Genomic DNA, 18,534 nt, shown 5'->3' on the forward strand with positions numbered 1-18,534 from the left:
TCTCGAGCGCACCACGAATGCGGAGCCCAGTGCGGCCCACCCAAAAAAACGCGATCTCCTAAAAATACCAACGTGTTTTCTTCCTAGGGTTTTGAGTGGGGAAAAATACAGAGTAAGGGCTTTGTTTTTCGGCTACAGTGAGGTGATAAACAGAGAGTTTAGGAGACTTAGATCTGAGGGAAAACTTAGATCTTGAGGAGAGATTTACAAGAGAGGTCAATTTCTTCTTGGGTAAAAATCAAAATTTTTTTTCTTAAGACGAGCTTGTGGATTGTACAAGTCGTCGGTGTTCTCCTCATAGTGGAATCTCGCCTCACCCCTCCCGTGGACGTAGGCAAGTTTGCCGAACCATGTAAATCTCGAATCTTTACTATTTTACTGTGTGTTTGCTATTGCTTATAGGTTCCCTCGATAAGTCAGTCCTAGAACTGATGAGAGGAAGAGTGTATATTTTACTTTGTTGAGATATTTCACTTTCTATTCTTGTTTACTTTGTGAAACGGGAATATAAAGGTTGGTTTGAGCTTTTGTGACAACAAAAGCCAAAGCTTTCTCTCGGGTTATATCGCTTCCGCGGCGTGTGAGCGTGACTCTGTGCCCAACATAGACAATTTAGCATCAACTGTAGGACTGCTTGTACTTGTATCCTCTATGTAATAGGTTGGACCAAGGGTCCTATCTTAGAAAAAGCAAAGAATGGTATATTTGTTGAACCATAGTTCCAAATAACAATTTGCCTTATGAATCCATCATAGGTTATTAGGTTCCAGGGGTTGGTTGATATATATTTAGCATATTTTCTAATAGTTCTAACTTTTGGGTGAAGTTAGTTAAGATTGATATACTTGTCGGCACTCAACTCATCATCTTTCTGCTGTTCATGTAATTTTTCATGAACTTGTATATGAATTTCAAAAGGAAAAGAAAAAAAAGAAAAGAAAAAGAAGAACTAACTTTTGTAACATCCATCGAGGCAACCAAAAACAGTAAGTAAACTACTTCTCATACAAAATATATAAACATTTCAAACGAACATTTTAAGACACCATTAACAAAAAGAACTTGTATATAGAGTTGTAGTACAAAAAGTTAGTGTAGAACTGTTAAGGATTAGCTTAAGTTTTACTAAAAAAGAATTAATTTTCCTTCAGTCTACTGTAATATTAGGTAAGTTGACTAAAAGGTTAAGGTTATAATGTGAATCTTTGTTAATATTTATATAGTTGTTACCTTTACAAAGTTCATAAGTACTTATATAAAGTTTATAGTATATTCTTCTGAAAGTAACATAATGTTTCTCAAAATTGAAACAAGGCTTTCAAAAAAAAACCCAATATTAAGAGTCTAAGAGATGACCCCTAACTTAAACTACAATTTCGAGAGACTAATCCCAACCCAGATTCAGATTAACCTCTCTCGATCCACACCACACCATTAACGCAGCGCAAGTCACGTGGGAGACAGAGAAAAATAACATGATTTGTCTCCAAATAGAAAGAACCAAACAATACAATATATGGAGATACTACCCCAATAAATAATAAATAAATAATAAAATAATCAATCTCTTTTTTCAATTATTATAAAATAATCAATCTCTAATTGATCCAGTGTACTTAGACATGAGCACATGGTCCACAAACCCCATAACAAGCAATCTACAGCTCACCCACGGTCACTGGGCCACCACTATCGTGGGCCACAATATAATTGGACCGACATGGCTCCTGGGCACTGTAGTAAATTTTAAGTATTTCTCTGGTCATTTGGTCAAGCACCCGGACTATGACCCCCCAGTTTTCAGTTATTAATTATAATTATATGAGAAGATAAATGCTGCTCTTCGATAAACGGAAAACCGCCGTCAAAAGGCGGTTTTGCTTTCTCAAAAAGGCAGTTTACAGATAGAGTGACACTAGGGGCACACCACCAACCACAACTCCAACTACACCCTCTCTCTTATTAACTACAGTACACTAGGCCTCACATAGGATTTTAAATTTTTAAAATCCCATATGGGGCCCGGTATACTGTAGCAAATGAGAGAGAGGGTATGGTTGGAGTTGTGGTTGGGGATGTGTCCCTATCATTTCCTTTACAGTTAAAATTAGACAGCCTAATAATAAATTCACACTAACTTTTACCAGCTTTATCTATAAGCTAAAAGGGTTGTTTGGTTCTTAGGTGTTGTTGCATGCAACTACAGTTACTCCGAGTACTCATTTACTATACAATGGAGTTGTAGTTATATGTTAGATTTGCAATTTGGAGATGTAGTTGTAGTTACAAATATTTACTTTTAGTTCAATTATAGTTGTACAACTGAAAAAGTATTGCATCTACAACTTACTTCAACATTTATATTCACAAATGCATTTCGTATTTACAATGGAGTAGAGATTCTATAAAAAAACACCCTGTAGAATGGAGTGATATATACCACTCCCGGATGCTCAGATGGTTAATCTGAAATTGTAGTTATTTAACTGGTGTAAACACCAACTCCTATAAGAATAGTTCTGATAAGATTCCTACTGATTACAACGAAACAAATAAATATACGGTTTTTCTATAGAGTGCTCATGGGCACTCTATAAGAGAGAAGAGAGAGAGAGAGAAATGAATAACCCATGGGCTCCCCTGATTTGCATTAATTTCTGTGCATAATTCATTTCTCTCTATCTATCTCCACTCTTATAGAGAACCGATATGATGGGCACTCTATAGAAAAACTGATAAATATAATGGGTCTAAACTGCCTGAATTGAATGATCAATTAAAATGCTTCCAAGTTCAACTAACTAAACATCAAAGAAAACTAAAAGGAGTACAGAAGCTTAAATGGGCGTGCAATATAAAAAGGGTTTTTGATATTAGTCCCTTACATCATTTCATATTTGAGATCAGTCCCTTAGATCATTGAGATTGTTAGTGGGTCTTCTAATTCTTAAAGTTATTCCGAAGTCAATCCCTCGAATTATGAAAAGTGCTATTAGATTCATTAATTACTAAGAGGTTAATCTCAAACATTTTATGAGAATTATGGAAATTTTATTATGACTTGACGGACTAACTTCCCTTTAACTCTACTCTTAATTAAAGGGGCTATAAAATCAAGAATTGGAGGACTAAATAGCGATTTCAATGATTTGAGGACCTAATTCAATATATGAAAGACTTGAGGGACTAATATTAAAAAGACCCTGTAACAAAGGATAGAGAGGGAACTCACCACTGTCGACCATGAGCTGCGAGAAGAATCCAGCAGGAGAGCTACTCTGCCTCATCAAGTGGTCCCCACACACCTCCATCCCCAGCCGCCGCCGCCGCCGCCTGGACTACTGCCGTTATCTTCACCCGCCGCTAGCAAAATTATTGGAGGCAATCATCTGAGACGCCGAGGACTCTGAAGAGCCCAGGCAGCTATGGAGCCTACTCTCGCCGCCGATGCTGAAAATCGTGTCTTAGAAAGTGCCGGCGGAGTCGCGGTCCAGGTCTGGACCGACAACGGCAGTGCGAAGCGCTGCCGCTCGCCCTCGCTGCTGACGGCAGTCGGCGACGTTAGAGGAACGATACCGGATGCTGCGGATTGCGTATCGCGCGTAGACCCGGGCTCGGACCCGACGCACGGCCGGTACACTGGGGGTCCTTCATCGCGCGTTTTGGACTCTGAGTTTCGAATTGGGCCTTTGGATCCGATTGAGCAAGTTTGGGTATAAATACGCGTACGGATGCCGCATCTGCGCGAGCGAGTGGCTGGCGGTCCACCGTTTCTTTTTTATTTCATTATTTTGTTGGGGTCAAGTCTTTCATACTTGCATATTTATTTCTCAAGGCTTGATATTTACAAAACTATCTTTTTAATCCCTCTCGCTTGAACAAGAAAATGTTGCCCCTTAGGCCCTGTTTGGTACGCGGTAATGGGTAGAATGTAATATCATTCTCACTTCTCATTCTCTCATACCAAACAAAACTTGTTTTTAGATGTTGGAATGGTCATTCCTACTTTTTATGGGAATGAGCATTCCAAGTGAGAAGATAGGGAATGGTCATTCTCGGGAGAATCAAATTAATTAGGTTTTTTTTAATTATACAACTATTAATAATAAGAATCAATTTAAAAATCATGGCTTTTGACTACGTATTCTCATCTTCTCTTAGCTACTAATTATATTCGAACAATAAGAATTTTTTGCGGGGTATGGATTATTAAAACTAGTGGTATATATTTCAGTAGCATATTAAAACTAGCGGTACATATTTTATTAGCCTATTATATCACAATTGCTCAACATAGGAGCAACGCAATTCAAAATTAAAAAAACAGATACAACTGAAACTATATATTATTTGCCGATTGAAATTCTTTCATGTCAATATTTTTTTGGTCAATCAAATTTTTTTGTTTATTCACCAATGTTTAAAGTCTGTTATTTTCACCAGCATATTATATTCTTTTTGAACTTTTGCTATTGTTTTCCCACCATAGAGAACTATATGTACCCATTGCGTACATGTTTGATTGTGGTTCATGCACAACAATAAATCTAACTTTTGATTGAAAAATATTTGACACAATATTTATGAAAAGAGGAAACTCTCGCTGAGAAATTGGCCAAATTTTAAAATTATCAAAATCATATCATGTCTAGAGTATATATAGAGGTATAATGGCATTATTATAACACATACCTAAATTAATATAACATATGCAGAAATAGTGAGAATTGTTTAAAAAATATAAACGAAACATACACTTGATCGATAACATGCGCATTAGTATAACACATACCTAGATTAATATAACATATGCATAAATAAAAATTTTTTAGTTATTATCATTAATGTTTATTTTTATCTTATTAAAAATCTATGTTGTTATAAGGGCATTTTATCTTATTAAAAATCTATGTTGTTATAAGGGCATTATTAGAAAATGAGATTCCATTCTCACTTGTGAACTAGTGATACCAAACATGGGAATGAGAATTAGATTTTTATTCTAGCTTCATTCTACAAACGCACTCAAACAAGATAATGGGAATGACCATTCCATTCTCACATACATTCTATTCTATTCCTTCTTCCATTCCATTCTCACTTGACTTCATTCCTACGTACCAAACGAGGCATTACGAGTTTCAATTTTAAACAAGAAATCCTCCCACATAACAATGTCGGTTCTTTCATATGAAATTTCTAATATTGTAGAGATTAAGAACCGACATTGTTATGTGGGAGGATAGAAAAATCTCATATGAAAGAATTAGAGGGTAATTTTGCAAACATTGAGGTTTCGTGGGTAAATTTGTAAATAGAAAAGATACATCTGCAAAAACATCCTTTTTATTTCATAAAAGGTTTTTTTTCTTTTCTTTTATCTCTCTCTCTTCTCTCTCTCACTCTCTCTCTCTCTCTCTATTTGTGGAATGCTAGAGGGGTGTGCGGCGGGGATTTGGATTTCCTAACCAAATCACGTTGATAGATGCTCATTGTAGTAAAAGGTTGCAGCTTTATCCGATTTTTTTTATTTAAAAGAAAAACAATTCGTGGGTAATTAGATTTGTTTAGTACTTCTTTGATTCATCTTTTTGTCTGAATAATAACATGTTAGGTTACCGGACATTTCCTGGAATCTATTTGCTCTTCCCTACAAAACCCTAAGGTTTACTGGAAATCTATTTGCTCTTCCCTACAAAACCCTAAGGTTTACTGGAAATCTATTTGCTCCGGTCACTTGTAAAGAAATTAACTGAATAAATTCAAAGCTTATTACAATATTTCAAAAAGTGTCAGCAGAGCTCAACTTCTTCTTTGTAGTAGTGATTTTATATGTTGCAAATGGGGCCCAGTCTAATAAGACAAACTAGGCAAAAATGATGTATAGATCCTTTTGCAAGTGAGGCCCATCCCATCCGATCCATGGACTTGTCTACCGCAAGATGCTAGCTACAATAACTTAATATCAAAATCAAAAACTTTTAAGGAGGCCAAGGCACCCCCAGAGCAGCTGTACACAGCTTCGTCCTGATGTGACATGGAGGTTCAACTACGGGTGTCCAAACGGGCCGGTGCTGTCCGGAAAACCGGGTCCAGGCCTGACAAAATCGGAGCACGGGTCCGAACCAGTCCGGTTTTTTTGTTTTTCAAATTTTTTTTCCTCTTTAAATTTTTAATAATACATAAAAAGAATTACACAAAATTTTTAATAAAAAACAATAATATTATTAATCACTTGAAGTTACATAAATTATAAATACAAAAAATTAAAAAAATTAAAAAGATAAAAATAACTTCTTTATTAATAATCAGTTAATCCTTTACAATTATAAATTTATTTTCGAATTCGTCGCTTCACAATAGATGAGTACATCCTAACTAGGTTGACACCTACTCACCTATATCACAATTATTTGTAACTATTTTTAAAATAATTTATTATAAATTTTTAGCTAAGAAATAAAAATTACAATTTGATGAATATTATTTACTTTTTATATCTATCCGCTAGTCCCAACTCTTCAAATTTATCTTTAATATTGGCCATCCGATCGATTCATTACGTTCTCTTCTCGTACCTCCATCAATCTTGTAAGCACGTCACCACATGTATAGTATACGAAACAATATACTGTGGTCGTCGATCAAACGTCCGGCTGTGCTGATCAAGGTAGATTTTGAAGCTACCGTAAAAATATGCACTGTTAGTAAATCACGAACCATGATGGAAAGTATAGGATATGAAACTGTTCCATATACTTTCCACCATTGTAAAATATCTAAACTATTATTTTGATATTTAACTAAATATGCAGTTAAATATTGATCAATTTCAGAAACCTCCAATGATGATCCAAGTCCAGATCTACCAGTTAGCTCAGCTCTACCATTGCATATCTATCAAAACTTACACTTTTGCCCCGACTTGAGCTCGAAGAAGCCGAAGTTGTAGACTGATGTGTAGCTACAGCATATTTAGCTGTGTACTCATCATATAATCTTTAAAATTAATTTCTAATAGTATTATGATGAGTAGTAGCAGTAATGGTTTGATCATCATCAGTGTCTATAATCTGTCCACCATACAAGAAATTTAACAAACTTCTAAGCCAATATCCTTCAAACACGGATCAATAAGAACCCCCAAACCAAAAATTAGAGGAATAAGCCTAAAATAAGCCAATATCCTTCAAACACGGATCAATAAGAACCCCCAAACCAAAAATTAGAGGAATAAGCCTAAAATATTTATTAAATTTACTTTCCATTAGAACCCCCAAACCAAAAATTAGAGGAATAAGCCTAAAATATTTATTAAATTTACTTTCCATTTGAAAATTATATTTTCAAAATAATCATTCATACGATATTTATTAAAAAAATTTGAATATTTAAAATTTGTAAAGCAACTAAAGTAATGGTTGGATAATAACAGCTAGATAATAACATTGTAGCATCATAAAAAACTTGTAACATCTCTTTTAAATTATTTATAATTGTCCATTCATCTTCAGTTATTCCATATATGTTATCAAAGCTGGAACTAGAAGTATAAAAAGCAATAAAATTATTTATAACTTCTTTATAGTCTAATGCTACACTTACCATTGCATAGGTGGAATTCCACCTATGGTCAACATCTTTTGGAATTAGTCTAGGTTTTACATTTTTTCTTTTATAAAATTATTTCCATCTTCTAATTCTTTGTTCAGAAGTATTATGAACATAAGTTACTGACCTAACATTTTCTATCATGGGGTTAATTTTACTAATGCACTCTGAACAATTAAATTTAAAATATGGCAGATACATCTAATATAAAAAGGATCACCATTACATGGCAATGGCAGAGATGTTTTGATAAAATCAACAACTATATTATTATTAATTGTATTATCTAGTGAAAGAGAAAAATATTCTTTCTAAAATTTCTAATTTTAAAAGTTCTTCAATTATTAAGTTTGTAACATTAATACTAGTAGGTGACTCTTCAAATGCAATAAAGAAAATAACTATTTTAAACATTTGTCAATTTTTATTAATCTAGTATGCTGTGATACATAAATAACCAGTTTATGATTTAGATGTCCAAATATTAGAAGTTAAAGAAAATTTATAGTTTAAACTTTGAAAATAAGAAATTATTTTTACTTGTTCCTCCTGATAATGTTTTAAAATATCACATTGACAAGTTTGACGAATTTTTTTTAAATACGGGGTAAAAACCATCTGTAAATAAATCTTTAAATTCATCATCTTCTATTAATTTAAAAGGAAGATTTTTAAGAATGATAATGTAAAACCCCGTAATACTGAATGTTGTGAGATATAATAATAAACATGTTATATTATGATAAATAACGTTTATTGATATTTGAGTATGATAGGAATTGATTTGAGATCAATCTGATACATATATATGAATATATGAGTGCAAATGCACAAAACATGCACGAGAAAAAATCTAAAAAAAATGACCAGTTAAGAGTTTATAGATTTTACAGAACAATGCACTTAGAATTTCAAAATATCAAAGTTGTAGGTCTTTTCAAGGGCTTTCCAACAAATCTTATATCACCTCATTCTGAGGTCGAACGCGAAAGTTATTGTCAAAATATCGAAGGTTGTTTTCCTAGTCAGACTAGGTTTCCTGGTTCGGGTCAAACAGGTTTGTTTCGGGTTTGCCTCTATAAATACCTGTGTTTTTTTACAAAAATTCCTTTATTTTATTATATCTATGAACCCTAGCAGCCACCCTCTCCCCTCAAAAACCCTAGATCTTATTCTTATGAGTTTTGAGAGCTTTGTGAAGCAAATATCGACAAAAGGACGAGATCATTGACGTGTGACGAGGGAGAACGGGTAGTTTGTGCTCATGGATTGCTTGCTGTTTATTTCAGAGGCTTGCACATGAGATTAAGGCAATATTATCTTCTTCTAAACCTATCCCCATAGTTAAATAACTAGTGTAGATGATTAATATGATGTTGAATATGTGTTTTCATGCTTTAATCTTAACCTGAGGTGTTAAAAGTCAGATTTTTTATAGTAAACCTTAAAACAAATACTAGATTAATAATCTTTTCTTACTGTTTATGATAGTATCATGATCATGATCATTAGGGTTTTTCATAATTTTATTCATATATGAGAAATTTAAGTGATGTACTATATATATGTTTTTCTGCAGAAAACTGTAGCACTTGTATAATCTTTAATTGAGAGTTTAAGATAGCAAACAAAGTCCAAATTTAACCAAACCAGTTTTATATGAAAGATATATGTATCTCGTTTCTAAAACAGAAAACTTTTATTAAAAAGACTTTGTATAGAGAAAGATATGTTATGTTTACTAACAACATGTCCTGCAAAAAAACGGCTGCACATATATAATGTTTAACTGGAGATTTGGGATAACAAATAAACTCCAAACTGAACCAAACTTATGTCATTTGAAAGATGTGTGAATCTAGTTTTCAAAACAGAAAACCATTTGTAAAAATAGTTTTCTTAGAGAAAGATATGCTTATTTTTCTAACAGAAGTCACGTCTATTTTTCCTGCTCGTTTTGTGGAGCTGTGTTGCACCATTTTGATGTGCGTTCGCGGAGTTTTGAGCCGCTTGATATTACACGTATAGTCATGAATATGTTATGTTATATATTTAAGAATCTCAAGGGGATTATGATGAATTTTGATTTGATCATATTTGAATTAGATATAGTTCATATACATGTTGGATGTCGTTGATGAGCACAACTCAGTACTATATGGGATAGTACGTCGACATACCAGATATACACGGTTTATACATGTTGGATGTCGTTGATGAGCACAGCTCATTACTATATGGGATAGTGCATCGACATCCGCCCCTATATAGTACTGAGATGTGCTCATCAACGACATCCAACATGTATAAACCGTGTATATCTGGTATGTCGACGCACTATCCCATATAGTATTGAGCTGTGCTCATCAACGACATCTAACATTTATATGAACTATATCTAATTCAAATATGATCAAATAAAAATTCATCATAATCCCCTTAGGATTCTTAAATATATAACATAACATATTCATGACTATACGTGTAATATCAAGTGGCTCAAAACTCCGCGAATGCACCTCAAAACGGCGCAACACAGCTCCACAAAACGAGCAGGAAAAACAAACGTGATATCTGTTAGAAAAACAAGCATATATTTCTCTAGGAAAACTATTTTTACAAATGGTTTTCTGTTTTGAAAACTAGATTCACACATATTTCAAATGATATAAGTTTGGTTCAGTTTGGAGTTCATTTGTTATCCCAAATCTCTAGTTAAACATTATCAGTTTGGAGTTCATTTGTTATCCCAAATCTCTAGTTAAACATTATATATGTGCAGCCATTTTTCTGCAGGATATGTTGTTAGTAAACATAACATATCTTTCTCTATACAAAGTCTTTTTAAGAAAGGTTTCCTGTTTTAGAAACTAGATACATATATATTTCATATAAAACTGGTTTGGTTAAATTCAGACTTTTTTTGCTATCTTAAACTCTCAATTAAAGATTATATAAGTGCTACAATTTTCTGCAGAAAAACATATATATAGTACATCACTTAAATTTCTCATATATGAATAAAATTATAAAAAACCCTAATGATCATGATCATGATACTATCGTAAACAACAAGAAAATATTATTAATCTTGCATTTGTTTTAAGGTTTACTATCAAAAATCTGACTTTTAACACCTCAGGTTAAGATTAAAGCATGAAAACACATATTCAACATCATATTAATCATCTACACTAGTTATTTAACTATGGGGATAGGTTTGGAAGAATATAATCTTTCTTTAATCTCATATACAAGCTTCTGAAAAAATAGCAAGCAATCCATGAGCACAAACCACCCGTTCTCCCTCGTCACACGTCGATGATCTCGTCCTTTTGTCGATATTTGCTTCACAAAGCTCTCAAAACTCATAAGAATAAGATCTAGGGTTTTTGAGAGGAGAGGGTGGCTGCTAGGGTTTATAGATATGATAAAAGAAGGGAATTTTTATGAAAGACACGGGTATTTATAGAGGCAAACCCGAAACAAACCTGTTTGACCCGAACCAGGAAACCTAGTCTGACTAGGAAAACAACCTTCAGTATTTTGGTAATAACTTTCACGTCCGACCTCGGAATAAGGTGATATAAGATTTGTTGGAAAGCTCTTGAAAAGACCTATAATGTTAATATTTTGAGTTTTCCCAGATTATAAGTGCATCATTGTGTAAAATCTATAAACTCTTAACTGGTCATTTTTTCCAGATTTTTTCTCGTGCATGTTTTGTATCTATAAACTCTTAACTGGTCATTTTTTCCAGATTTTTTCTCGTGCATGTTTTGTGCATTTGCACTCATATATTCATATATATGTATCGGATTGATCTCAAATCAATTCCTATCATACTCAAATATCAATAAACGTTATTTATCATAATATAACATGTTTATTATTATATCTCACAACATTCAGTATTACGGGGTTTTACAGATAAACCTGATGATGCATTTCCTGGATCGGGCTGCGTCATAATTCCAACTACTGAGACTACCAGAAGATTAGGATTGGGAGAGCATAGATTGTTGGATATCACCTTGAGAGGACTGACCTTTGTTGTGTTTATCTAAATTGCATTTGAGGTGGTTGGTGCCGCTCTTATGATGAGTTTGGAAAATATCGCCGCACAACGCACACTTAGCCTTCTAGATGAGAAGCATACCGTGTTTATTCTTGGTGATGTCTATCTTCTTGAAAAAAATTCTATACATCGAATCTCGGTCTTTTAGGAGCTCTTGATGTAGAATCGTCATTACCGGATTCGGGATCAACATCGGTAGAAGTAGGAGGGGTAGCTGTAGTAGGAGGACTCATTTTCGGAGTTGGTTTGCTCTTCATAATCAGATCCGGAAATCATTTGATTGAAGAATTAGAGAGCTAAATCGATTATTAGAGAGTATAAGAGAGTATTAGAGAGTATAAGAGTGTATAAGAGAGTATTAGAGTGAAGTAGATGAGTTTTGGATGAGAAAAATAAATAAATAACCCCTCTATTTATAGAGGCAACCCCTATACAAATGACCAAAATACCTTTATTTTTTTACCGTTTTTGATCGTTTTGGGGGCAAACGGTCAAAACGATCAAACGACCCGGCCATAACGGTCACAAATATGATCGTTAAGGTCGGATCGGGCCGGGCTGGCCCGGCCACAACGGTCAAAATTTGACCGTTGTGGTCGAAAACGGTCACTTATGTGACCGTTTTTGCCGAGCTGGGCTGGCATTTTCCCTGGTGACCATTGCATCCGAGCCGGGTCATGAGCCGGCCCGGCCTGGCCCGCTAACCCGTAGCCTGGCCGTTTTTAGCGACCGGGGTGGGCGTCGCGACTGGCGCCGGACGGCGCCGACGGAGGCGGCCCATACCCGGGCCTGGAACCCAGTCTAGCCCGGGTTTCGGGCCAAACCCGATCTCGGGCCGGGGCCTTGGGCCCAAATGGACACCCCGATAGGTTCATCCTATCAAAGAGTTTATCCCTCATTGCAAGGGCTTACATTTCTCCTTGAAAACTAGTACCATAACCCCTAGGTCTTGCATAGGCTTATAAGAGCGGACCCATATGATCCCAAAATACACCCCTAATGCAATTTGATTGCCACAGCTGGAACCATCAATGTTAAGTGCAAAAGTATTCACCTTAGGGGGTGAGGGTGTCTAGGAGCATAGGGTGTCTGATGCTTCTTGTATCCATGTCCATGTCGAACACTCTATGGACGCTTCTTAAATATATACATACATTTATTGGATGTGTACTGAATTGTATACTGCATGTTTTAGTTAAAAAACTCTTGATACACTTATTAGATATATATCGTACTTTTTACCTCAAACTTTTACAACTCTTTAGACTCGGGATGTATTCATTTTAGCACATATTTAGTTCTTAAGTATGATTTTAAAGAATCGTTTGGATAGCTAGTTAAAAAACGAGTTGTTTGTCAATTTATAATCTACTCAATAAAAAATATAAAAATGATATAAGGATTTTAGTTCTCATAACATGTGAATAAAAAATAATATCGATCTCATGTTAGCTTATTAATTTTAGTATGTATGTATATAGTCGTGCGTCATATCCTATCTTTTATAAATTTATGAGAGGCGCTACAGGCACACCCTCAGGCACACCACCAACCATACCCCCTCTCTATCTACAGTGCAGGGGGCCCCACATCAGATTTTTTTAAAAATCTGATGTGGGGCCCCCTGCACTGTAGATAGAGAGGCCACATCAGATTTTTTAAAAAATCTGATATGGGGCCCCCTGCACTGTAGATAGAGAGGGGGTATGGTTGGTGATGTGCCTGAGGGTGTGCCTGTATCATTTTTCTAAATTTATTGTGTTCCGTATTCGCACCTCTGCCTGCAGCCGCACCCATATCCATGCAGCATAGATAACAGGTAACGTGGTTAGTTTTTGCTCAGCAGCTTCATTTCCAAAACATAATCGTATATTTATACTGACCATTATAACCCGCACCCCAAAACCCCACCCAAACGCTAGACAATTAGTAAATACCCCCCATATATAAACTTTAAAATATTAGAAAAACCTCTTTAAGTTAGCATGTTAAGGAGTTATAAGAAAATCTTTCTTTTAACTTTAAGATTTTGTCAGAAAATCCTTCTGAGAGCGTAAACCACAAATTTTACAAGTGAAAATGTCCTCTTGTGTGGTTTCCCCAACCGGCCATGTGAAAATTGTAATTAATGTTGTTTGAGGGGTTTTCTAATATAGTCTTCAAGTTAGGGGGTTTCCTAAAAGCCCCTAAATTAAGTGAGGTATTCTGGTATTTTGGAAGTTATAGGGGGTTATCTGATAACCATCCAAAGGTAAGGGGGCTTTCCCGATATCTAGCCTAACTTTTATGTTAGTTTACTTTAGTTCAAGTAAGTGGCCATTGCGAGTAATCCCCAGAAAGTCCATTAGCATACGTAGCTTGTATAGTTTGCAGAGATATTATGCAACTATCTAATGTTCATAGTTATCGTGTCTTCACTTGTTTCTCAAAGCGGAGATAGACTTTGGTCATCCAAATTTATCATTCAGAATAAAATAATTAACATCTACAATATCCACAAAAACAGGAAGAAAACCTCTCCAGTACTGTACTAAAATATATAAGGTAGAAACAGTTGGCTTCCAACTTTCAGGCGTTAATTGAGTGACTGTAAAAACAATTTAGGAGATAAACGGTGTAACTCTCTTTTCTACCTTTGAGTTGTGATAATTTTAGTACTTAACTAGTAACAAGGCTATATAGAATCTTCAATTTCCAATTTGACCAGCCACTCATGTGGCACACTTTAAGAAATGCACTGTATTATGACCCACCACTGACAAAAAAAAGTGCATTAGTGTCATTCTCACGAGACTATGTTGCTTGCTAACTTGCAAACATTGCATTATGTTAGTGAAAGAAACAATATAAAGGGATAAACCACCAAACCGTATTTAAAACAAACTTATTTTACCACTTCGGTATTTAAAATATCTTGGATGACGTTTTAGTATTTAGAATGGGTTTAAGTTAGCACACAGGTCCAAATTTTGGTTAGAGTTAAGTTTTCTGGCGAAACGCAGCATGTGACCGTCACGTGACCCTTAATAACTGTTAAAAAAGCTAATGTGGCATGGATTAGTGACATACTCTCACATGACCTAAAATAACAGACTAAAGAGATTAAAAAACCCTAAATTTGATAGTTTGCCCCATTCTTCATGCTTTTCAAAATTTCTAGCCATCAGGACGGAGGGTGATCAGTGCCAAACTTGCAATTGCTTGGAATATCGCTGAAGAGGGAACACGGGCAAGTGAAAGTGGTATCATCAATGAGAATTTATAGTACAACCTTGATCATCCTCGTCAAAAAAGGTGAGATTCTTCACATTCCCTTGATCTTTGATGGTGCATATTTAAATTTTTTGTTTATTGAATGAAAATTGTAGTTTTTGAGAGTATATAGGCCTTAATTTTATGAAACAGTTTATGTGATTGATAGTGAAGGTAATTTTTTGAAAATTAAGGGGTTTATTAATGTTTTGAGTACAATGTCAATTTAGTAAAAATTAAGTTTTGGTTTTGTTCATTCATGCATATGGGTGAGAATATTATAGTTAAATTCAGACACAGTGGTCATTTTGAATTTCTAATGTCAGAAGAGTACTATATTAGTAGTGGTTCCTTTGACATGCAATTATTCGAGGAGACATGTTGACTATAGAGTTGTTGAGGGCCAAAGAGAGTATGAGTATACTAATGCTTTCACTTTGCGGTATGTCATACCTGGGGGCAGAATTGAAGTTGTCACGCATCTTGTCTTATATATGGACTTAGAAATTTCAAGCACATGCATGTAAGGTGAGAGTAATTGAAGCGTATGCAAACTATTTTGTGCATCAACCTATTGAAGTAGATGCCAATCTACCTGAAGATCCTCCTCTAGTACAAGAACTCTTGATCAGCATGAAGTTCCTAACCTCGCTGAGTTAACTCTTAAAGAAGTTAAGAGTCTTCAATAGGTGATCACTATACTTTATTATACTTTTATGTCCTCATTATCTATTTTATTGAATATAATATCGGTTGTTTTATAAATTTGTGGGAAATAAATTAGTTTATTATATAAAAGCTCAAAGAAACCTAAAATATCTCAACTTGAAGCTTAAAAGAAGCCTAGAGGAAGTCCACAAATTCCAAAAAGCCCAATGAGAGTCGAGTCAATAAGTCAACACAAGATAACAAACTTCTATTACCCACTGATTAATGGGTTAATCAATTAACTAATCTATGAGCTAATCAATTAGTTTGTATAGGAACCCATCAGTAGCTGATTTTAATTTCTTGGAGCCCAAGTTTGATCTATGAGCTATTGTTAGTTGCTGAAGGTTATAAATAGTGATAGAGAGTGAGAGTGAGGGGGATATAGAAAATTTTATATGCTCCGTTTTGAAGAGGAGGACCTTTAATTAGTCCTCCTAAATTGTGGTTTACAATAATAATAAAATATTTTCTTTTTATTTCTTCTTCTCTTTTGTTGATGAATATTTGCTTCACCGCCAGCCCTTGCAATGTAAGTTTTTATTTTCTATTTTCTATTTTCTATTTTCTTGTTTAGAATTACGTGTTTATGATTTAATTTCTTATTTTTATTTCATGGTTTGTAGGTTAGATTTTTATTTCTTGCTTTTTATTCTTACTTTATAGTTTTTATTTTAATTTCTTGCTTTTTATTCTTGTTTTATAGCTTAGATTTTTATTTTCTTACCTTTTGTTAATGCTTAATAATTTAGGATTTATTTGCTTTTGTAGTATGAGTAGCTAATTGCTTTACTATTTTTAAGATTAGATGAAACTAGGTAATTTTTCTGTTTGGTTTTTGAATTCCTCCCTTTTTGTGCTTAAATGATCATTCCTATGATAATCAACTAAGATAATAACACTACCACATTTGAGGTCTATGGGGACGGTTGTGAACCGTCACACCAGGCATAAAAACCGTTGCCTTACATCTATGGGGACGATTCAACATCCGTCTCGTTTACGGCCGTGCTCTTAGGTCTAATGGGATGGTTGGGAACGATTTGTAAACTGTCATCATTGGTACCATAAGGGAACGGTTGTGCTAGGGGGTCGGTTCTTAGTTTTATGCAAGTGGAACGGTTATATAGCAAGGGGAACGGTTTTTAGGTTCTAAGCAAGGGGAACAGTTTGATAGCAAGGGGAACGGTTTTTAGGTTCTAAGCAAGGGGAACGGTTTGATAGCAAGGAGAACGTCTTTTACTTTTGAGCAATGGGGACAGTTATCTAGCAAAGGTGACAGTTTTAGATTTTGGGAACGGGTATACATAGAAAAGGAGACAGTTTGCAATTTTGACCGTGCAAAAGCAAATCATCCAGATATATCACACATTTTTTTGACCTGCTTTCAAAATTAAAAAAGAACAAAACAAAATAAAAACTTCATGATTTATACCTGCTCATGTCACAAACAAGGAAATAAAACTCCAAATTTTGCAAGCAAATTAACAACCAAACATAAGGAACAATTCATTGGTTCATTACAATAACTTTAGTACAAGTTTTTTCTTTTGTCTAAAGTACATGACTAAAATTCCTCTTTCAATAAAACAAAAAGTATCTCTATATAGCTTAACAGCAGAAGCATGGACTAGAATCTGGTGATGAGCAACAATATTAAGGCTCTCAACCGGAGTCACCAGCACTGCAATTTCCAGCCTCCCACGGAGAGCAACGACCAAGTGCAAATATCCCTGCAGCATAACATTGATGACAATTTGTCCATGGCTCATTCAATGTGATCCAATTCTTCACTCGGTCTCCAAATGACTTTAAGCAAAGATCAGCATAATCTCTAAAGTCATCACTATAACAGAACAAAGAAAATAATGCAATGAGCAATTTATGCCTTACAAACCAAGATAGCTGGCTAAAGGAAAATAGCTTATACACAAATTGACTCACACAACGAGAGGGCTAAGAAAGCCACCATACTTGTCTTCTAGGCTTTGAGGAAAATCCCAGTGGAAGATTGTCATGTAAGGCTCTATGCATGGATATGTGGATAGGAAATTTGTTAGCATCAGATTGATGGATAATCAGGGATTTGATGACAGAGAAGGGACTGTCACCTTTGGACACAAGCTCGTTAATGACATTGTTGTAATATTGGATGCTAAAAAATTGTGATCATAAATACTTGATATAAATAAGAGGGAAAGAACAAATATAAATTTTACCAATAAGAATACTTATGTCTTAATCTCCAATTGCTACGAAATGGTTAAAAATTGATAGAAGTTTATGTTTATAAACCTGCCAAGAAAACCTCTTTCCACTGGTGTCCACTACAAAATCTGTCATCACAAGGAAAGTTTGATGCATGACATGAATTTTCAAAAGCATGAGATTGTAAGCAAGTGTCCTACCTTGTGGGTAGAACTTAATGATTAGTGAATCCTTACTGGTCATAAGATTCCGATAAGCTTCTGGCAGTGCATTAGAACTGTATGTCAAAACAAATCCATAAATGATCCTAAAAGAAACATTGCACATAGTCATGAAAGTACTTAAAGTGAATTTACCTCTTTGATGGTCAGCTTTAGTCTTGACTCAATTTTAAGAGCTTGTCAAACACATGTTAGGCTTATGCAAGTGCCAGTGATTCAAAATATAATATTATGGAAGCCCCACTGTCCAGAAATGAGGCTTTAGGTTACTTCAAACATATCTTATGACTGAATTTGAAACCGTCACATAACCGTTCCCTTAGGAGGCAAAGGAGACGGTTTTGAACCGTCCCCAAATAACCGTCCCCATATACCTATTTTATGGTAGTGTAATTGGTATAAAATGAATCTGATTGGCTATACTTATCTTAAATGGTTTTGATAGTTTGTGCTTTT

General features: G+C 34.7%; 1 protein-coding gene and 1 long non-coding RNA gene across 3 annotated transcripts in view; both read right to left on the reverse strand.

Moving 5' to 3' along the window:
• Nucleotides 1-3,349, reverse strand: part of LOC109830546 (transcription factor bHLH128-like) — an 11,184-nt gene extending 7,835 nt beyond the window's left edge. For both annotated transcript variants that reach the window (XM_020397832.1, XM_020397831.1), the window contains exon 1: nucleotides 3,233-3,349. In XM_020397832.1, coding sequence (XP_020253421.1) covers nucleotides 3,233-3,311 — 79 coding nt within the window. In that variant the 5' untranslated portion in view covers nucleotides 3,312-3,349. The remainder of the gene's footprint in view (nucleotides 1-3,232) is intronic.
• On the reverse strand, nucleotides 17,702-18,290 carry LOC109829460. Its single transcript, XR_002244019.1, has 3 exons — nucleotides 18,214-18,290; nucleotides 18,058-18,134; nucleotides 17,702-17,985 (listed from the first exon to the last, which is right to left on the reverse strand). It is a non-coding gene; the product is annotated as an uncharacterized LOC109829460 (long non-coding RNA).

This window comes from Asparagus officinalis, chromosome 2 (assembly GCF_001876935.1).
Source record: "Asparagus officinalis chromosome 2, Aspof.V1, whole genome shotgun sequence".
NCBI classification, from domain to species: domain Eukaryota; kingdom Viridiplantae; phylum Streptophyta; class Magnoliopsida; order Asparagales; family Asparagaceae; genus Asparagus; species Asparagus officinalis.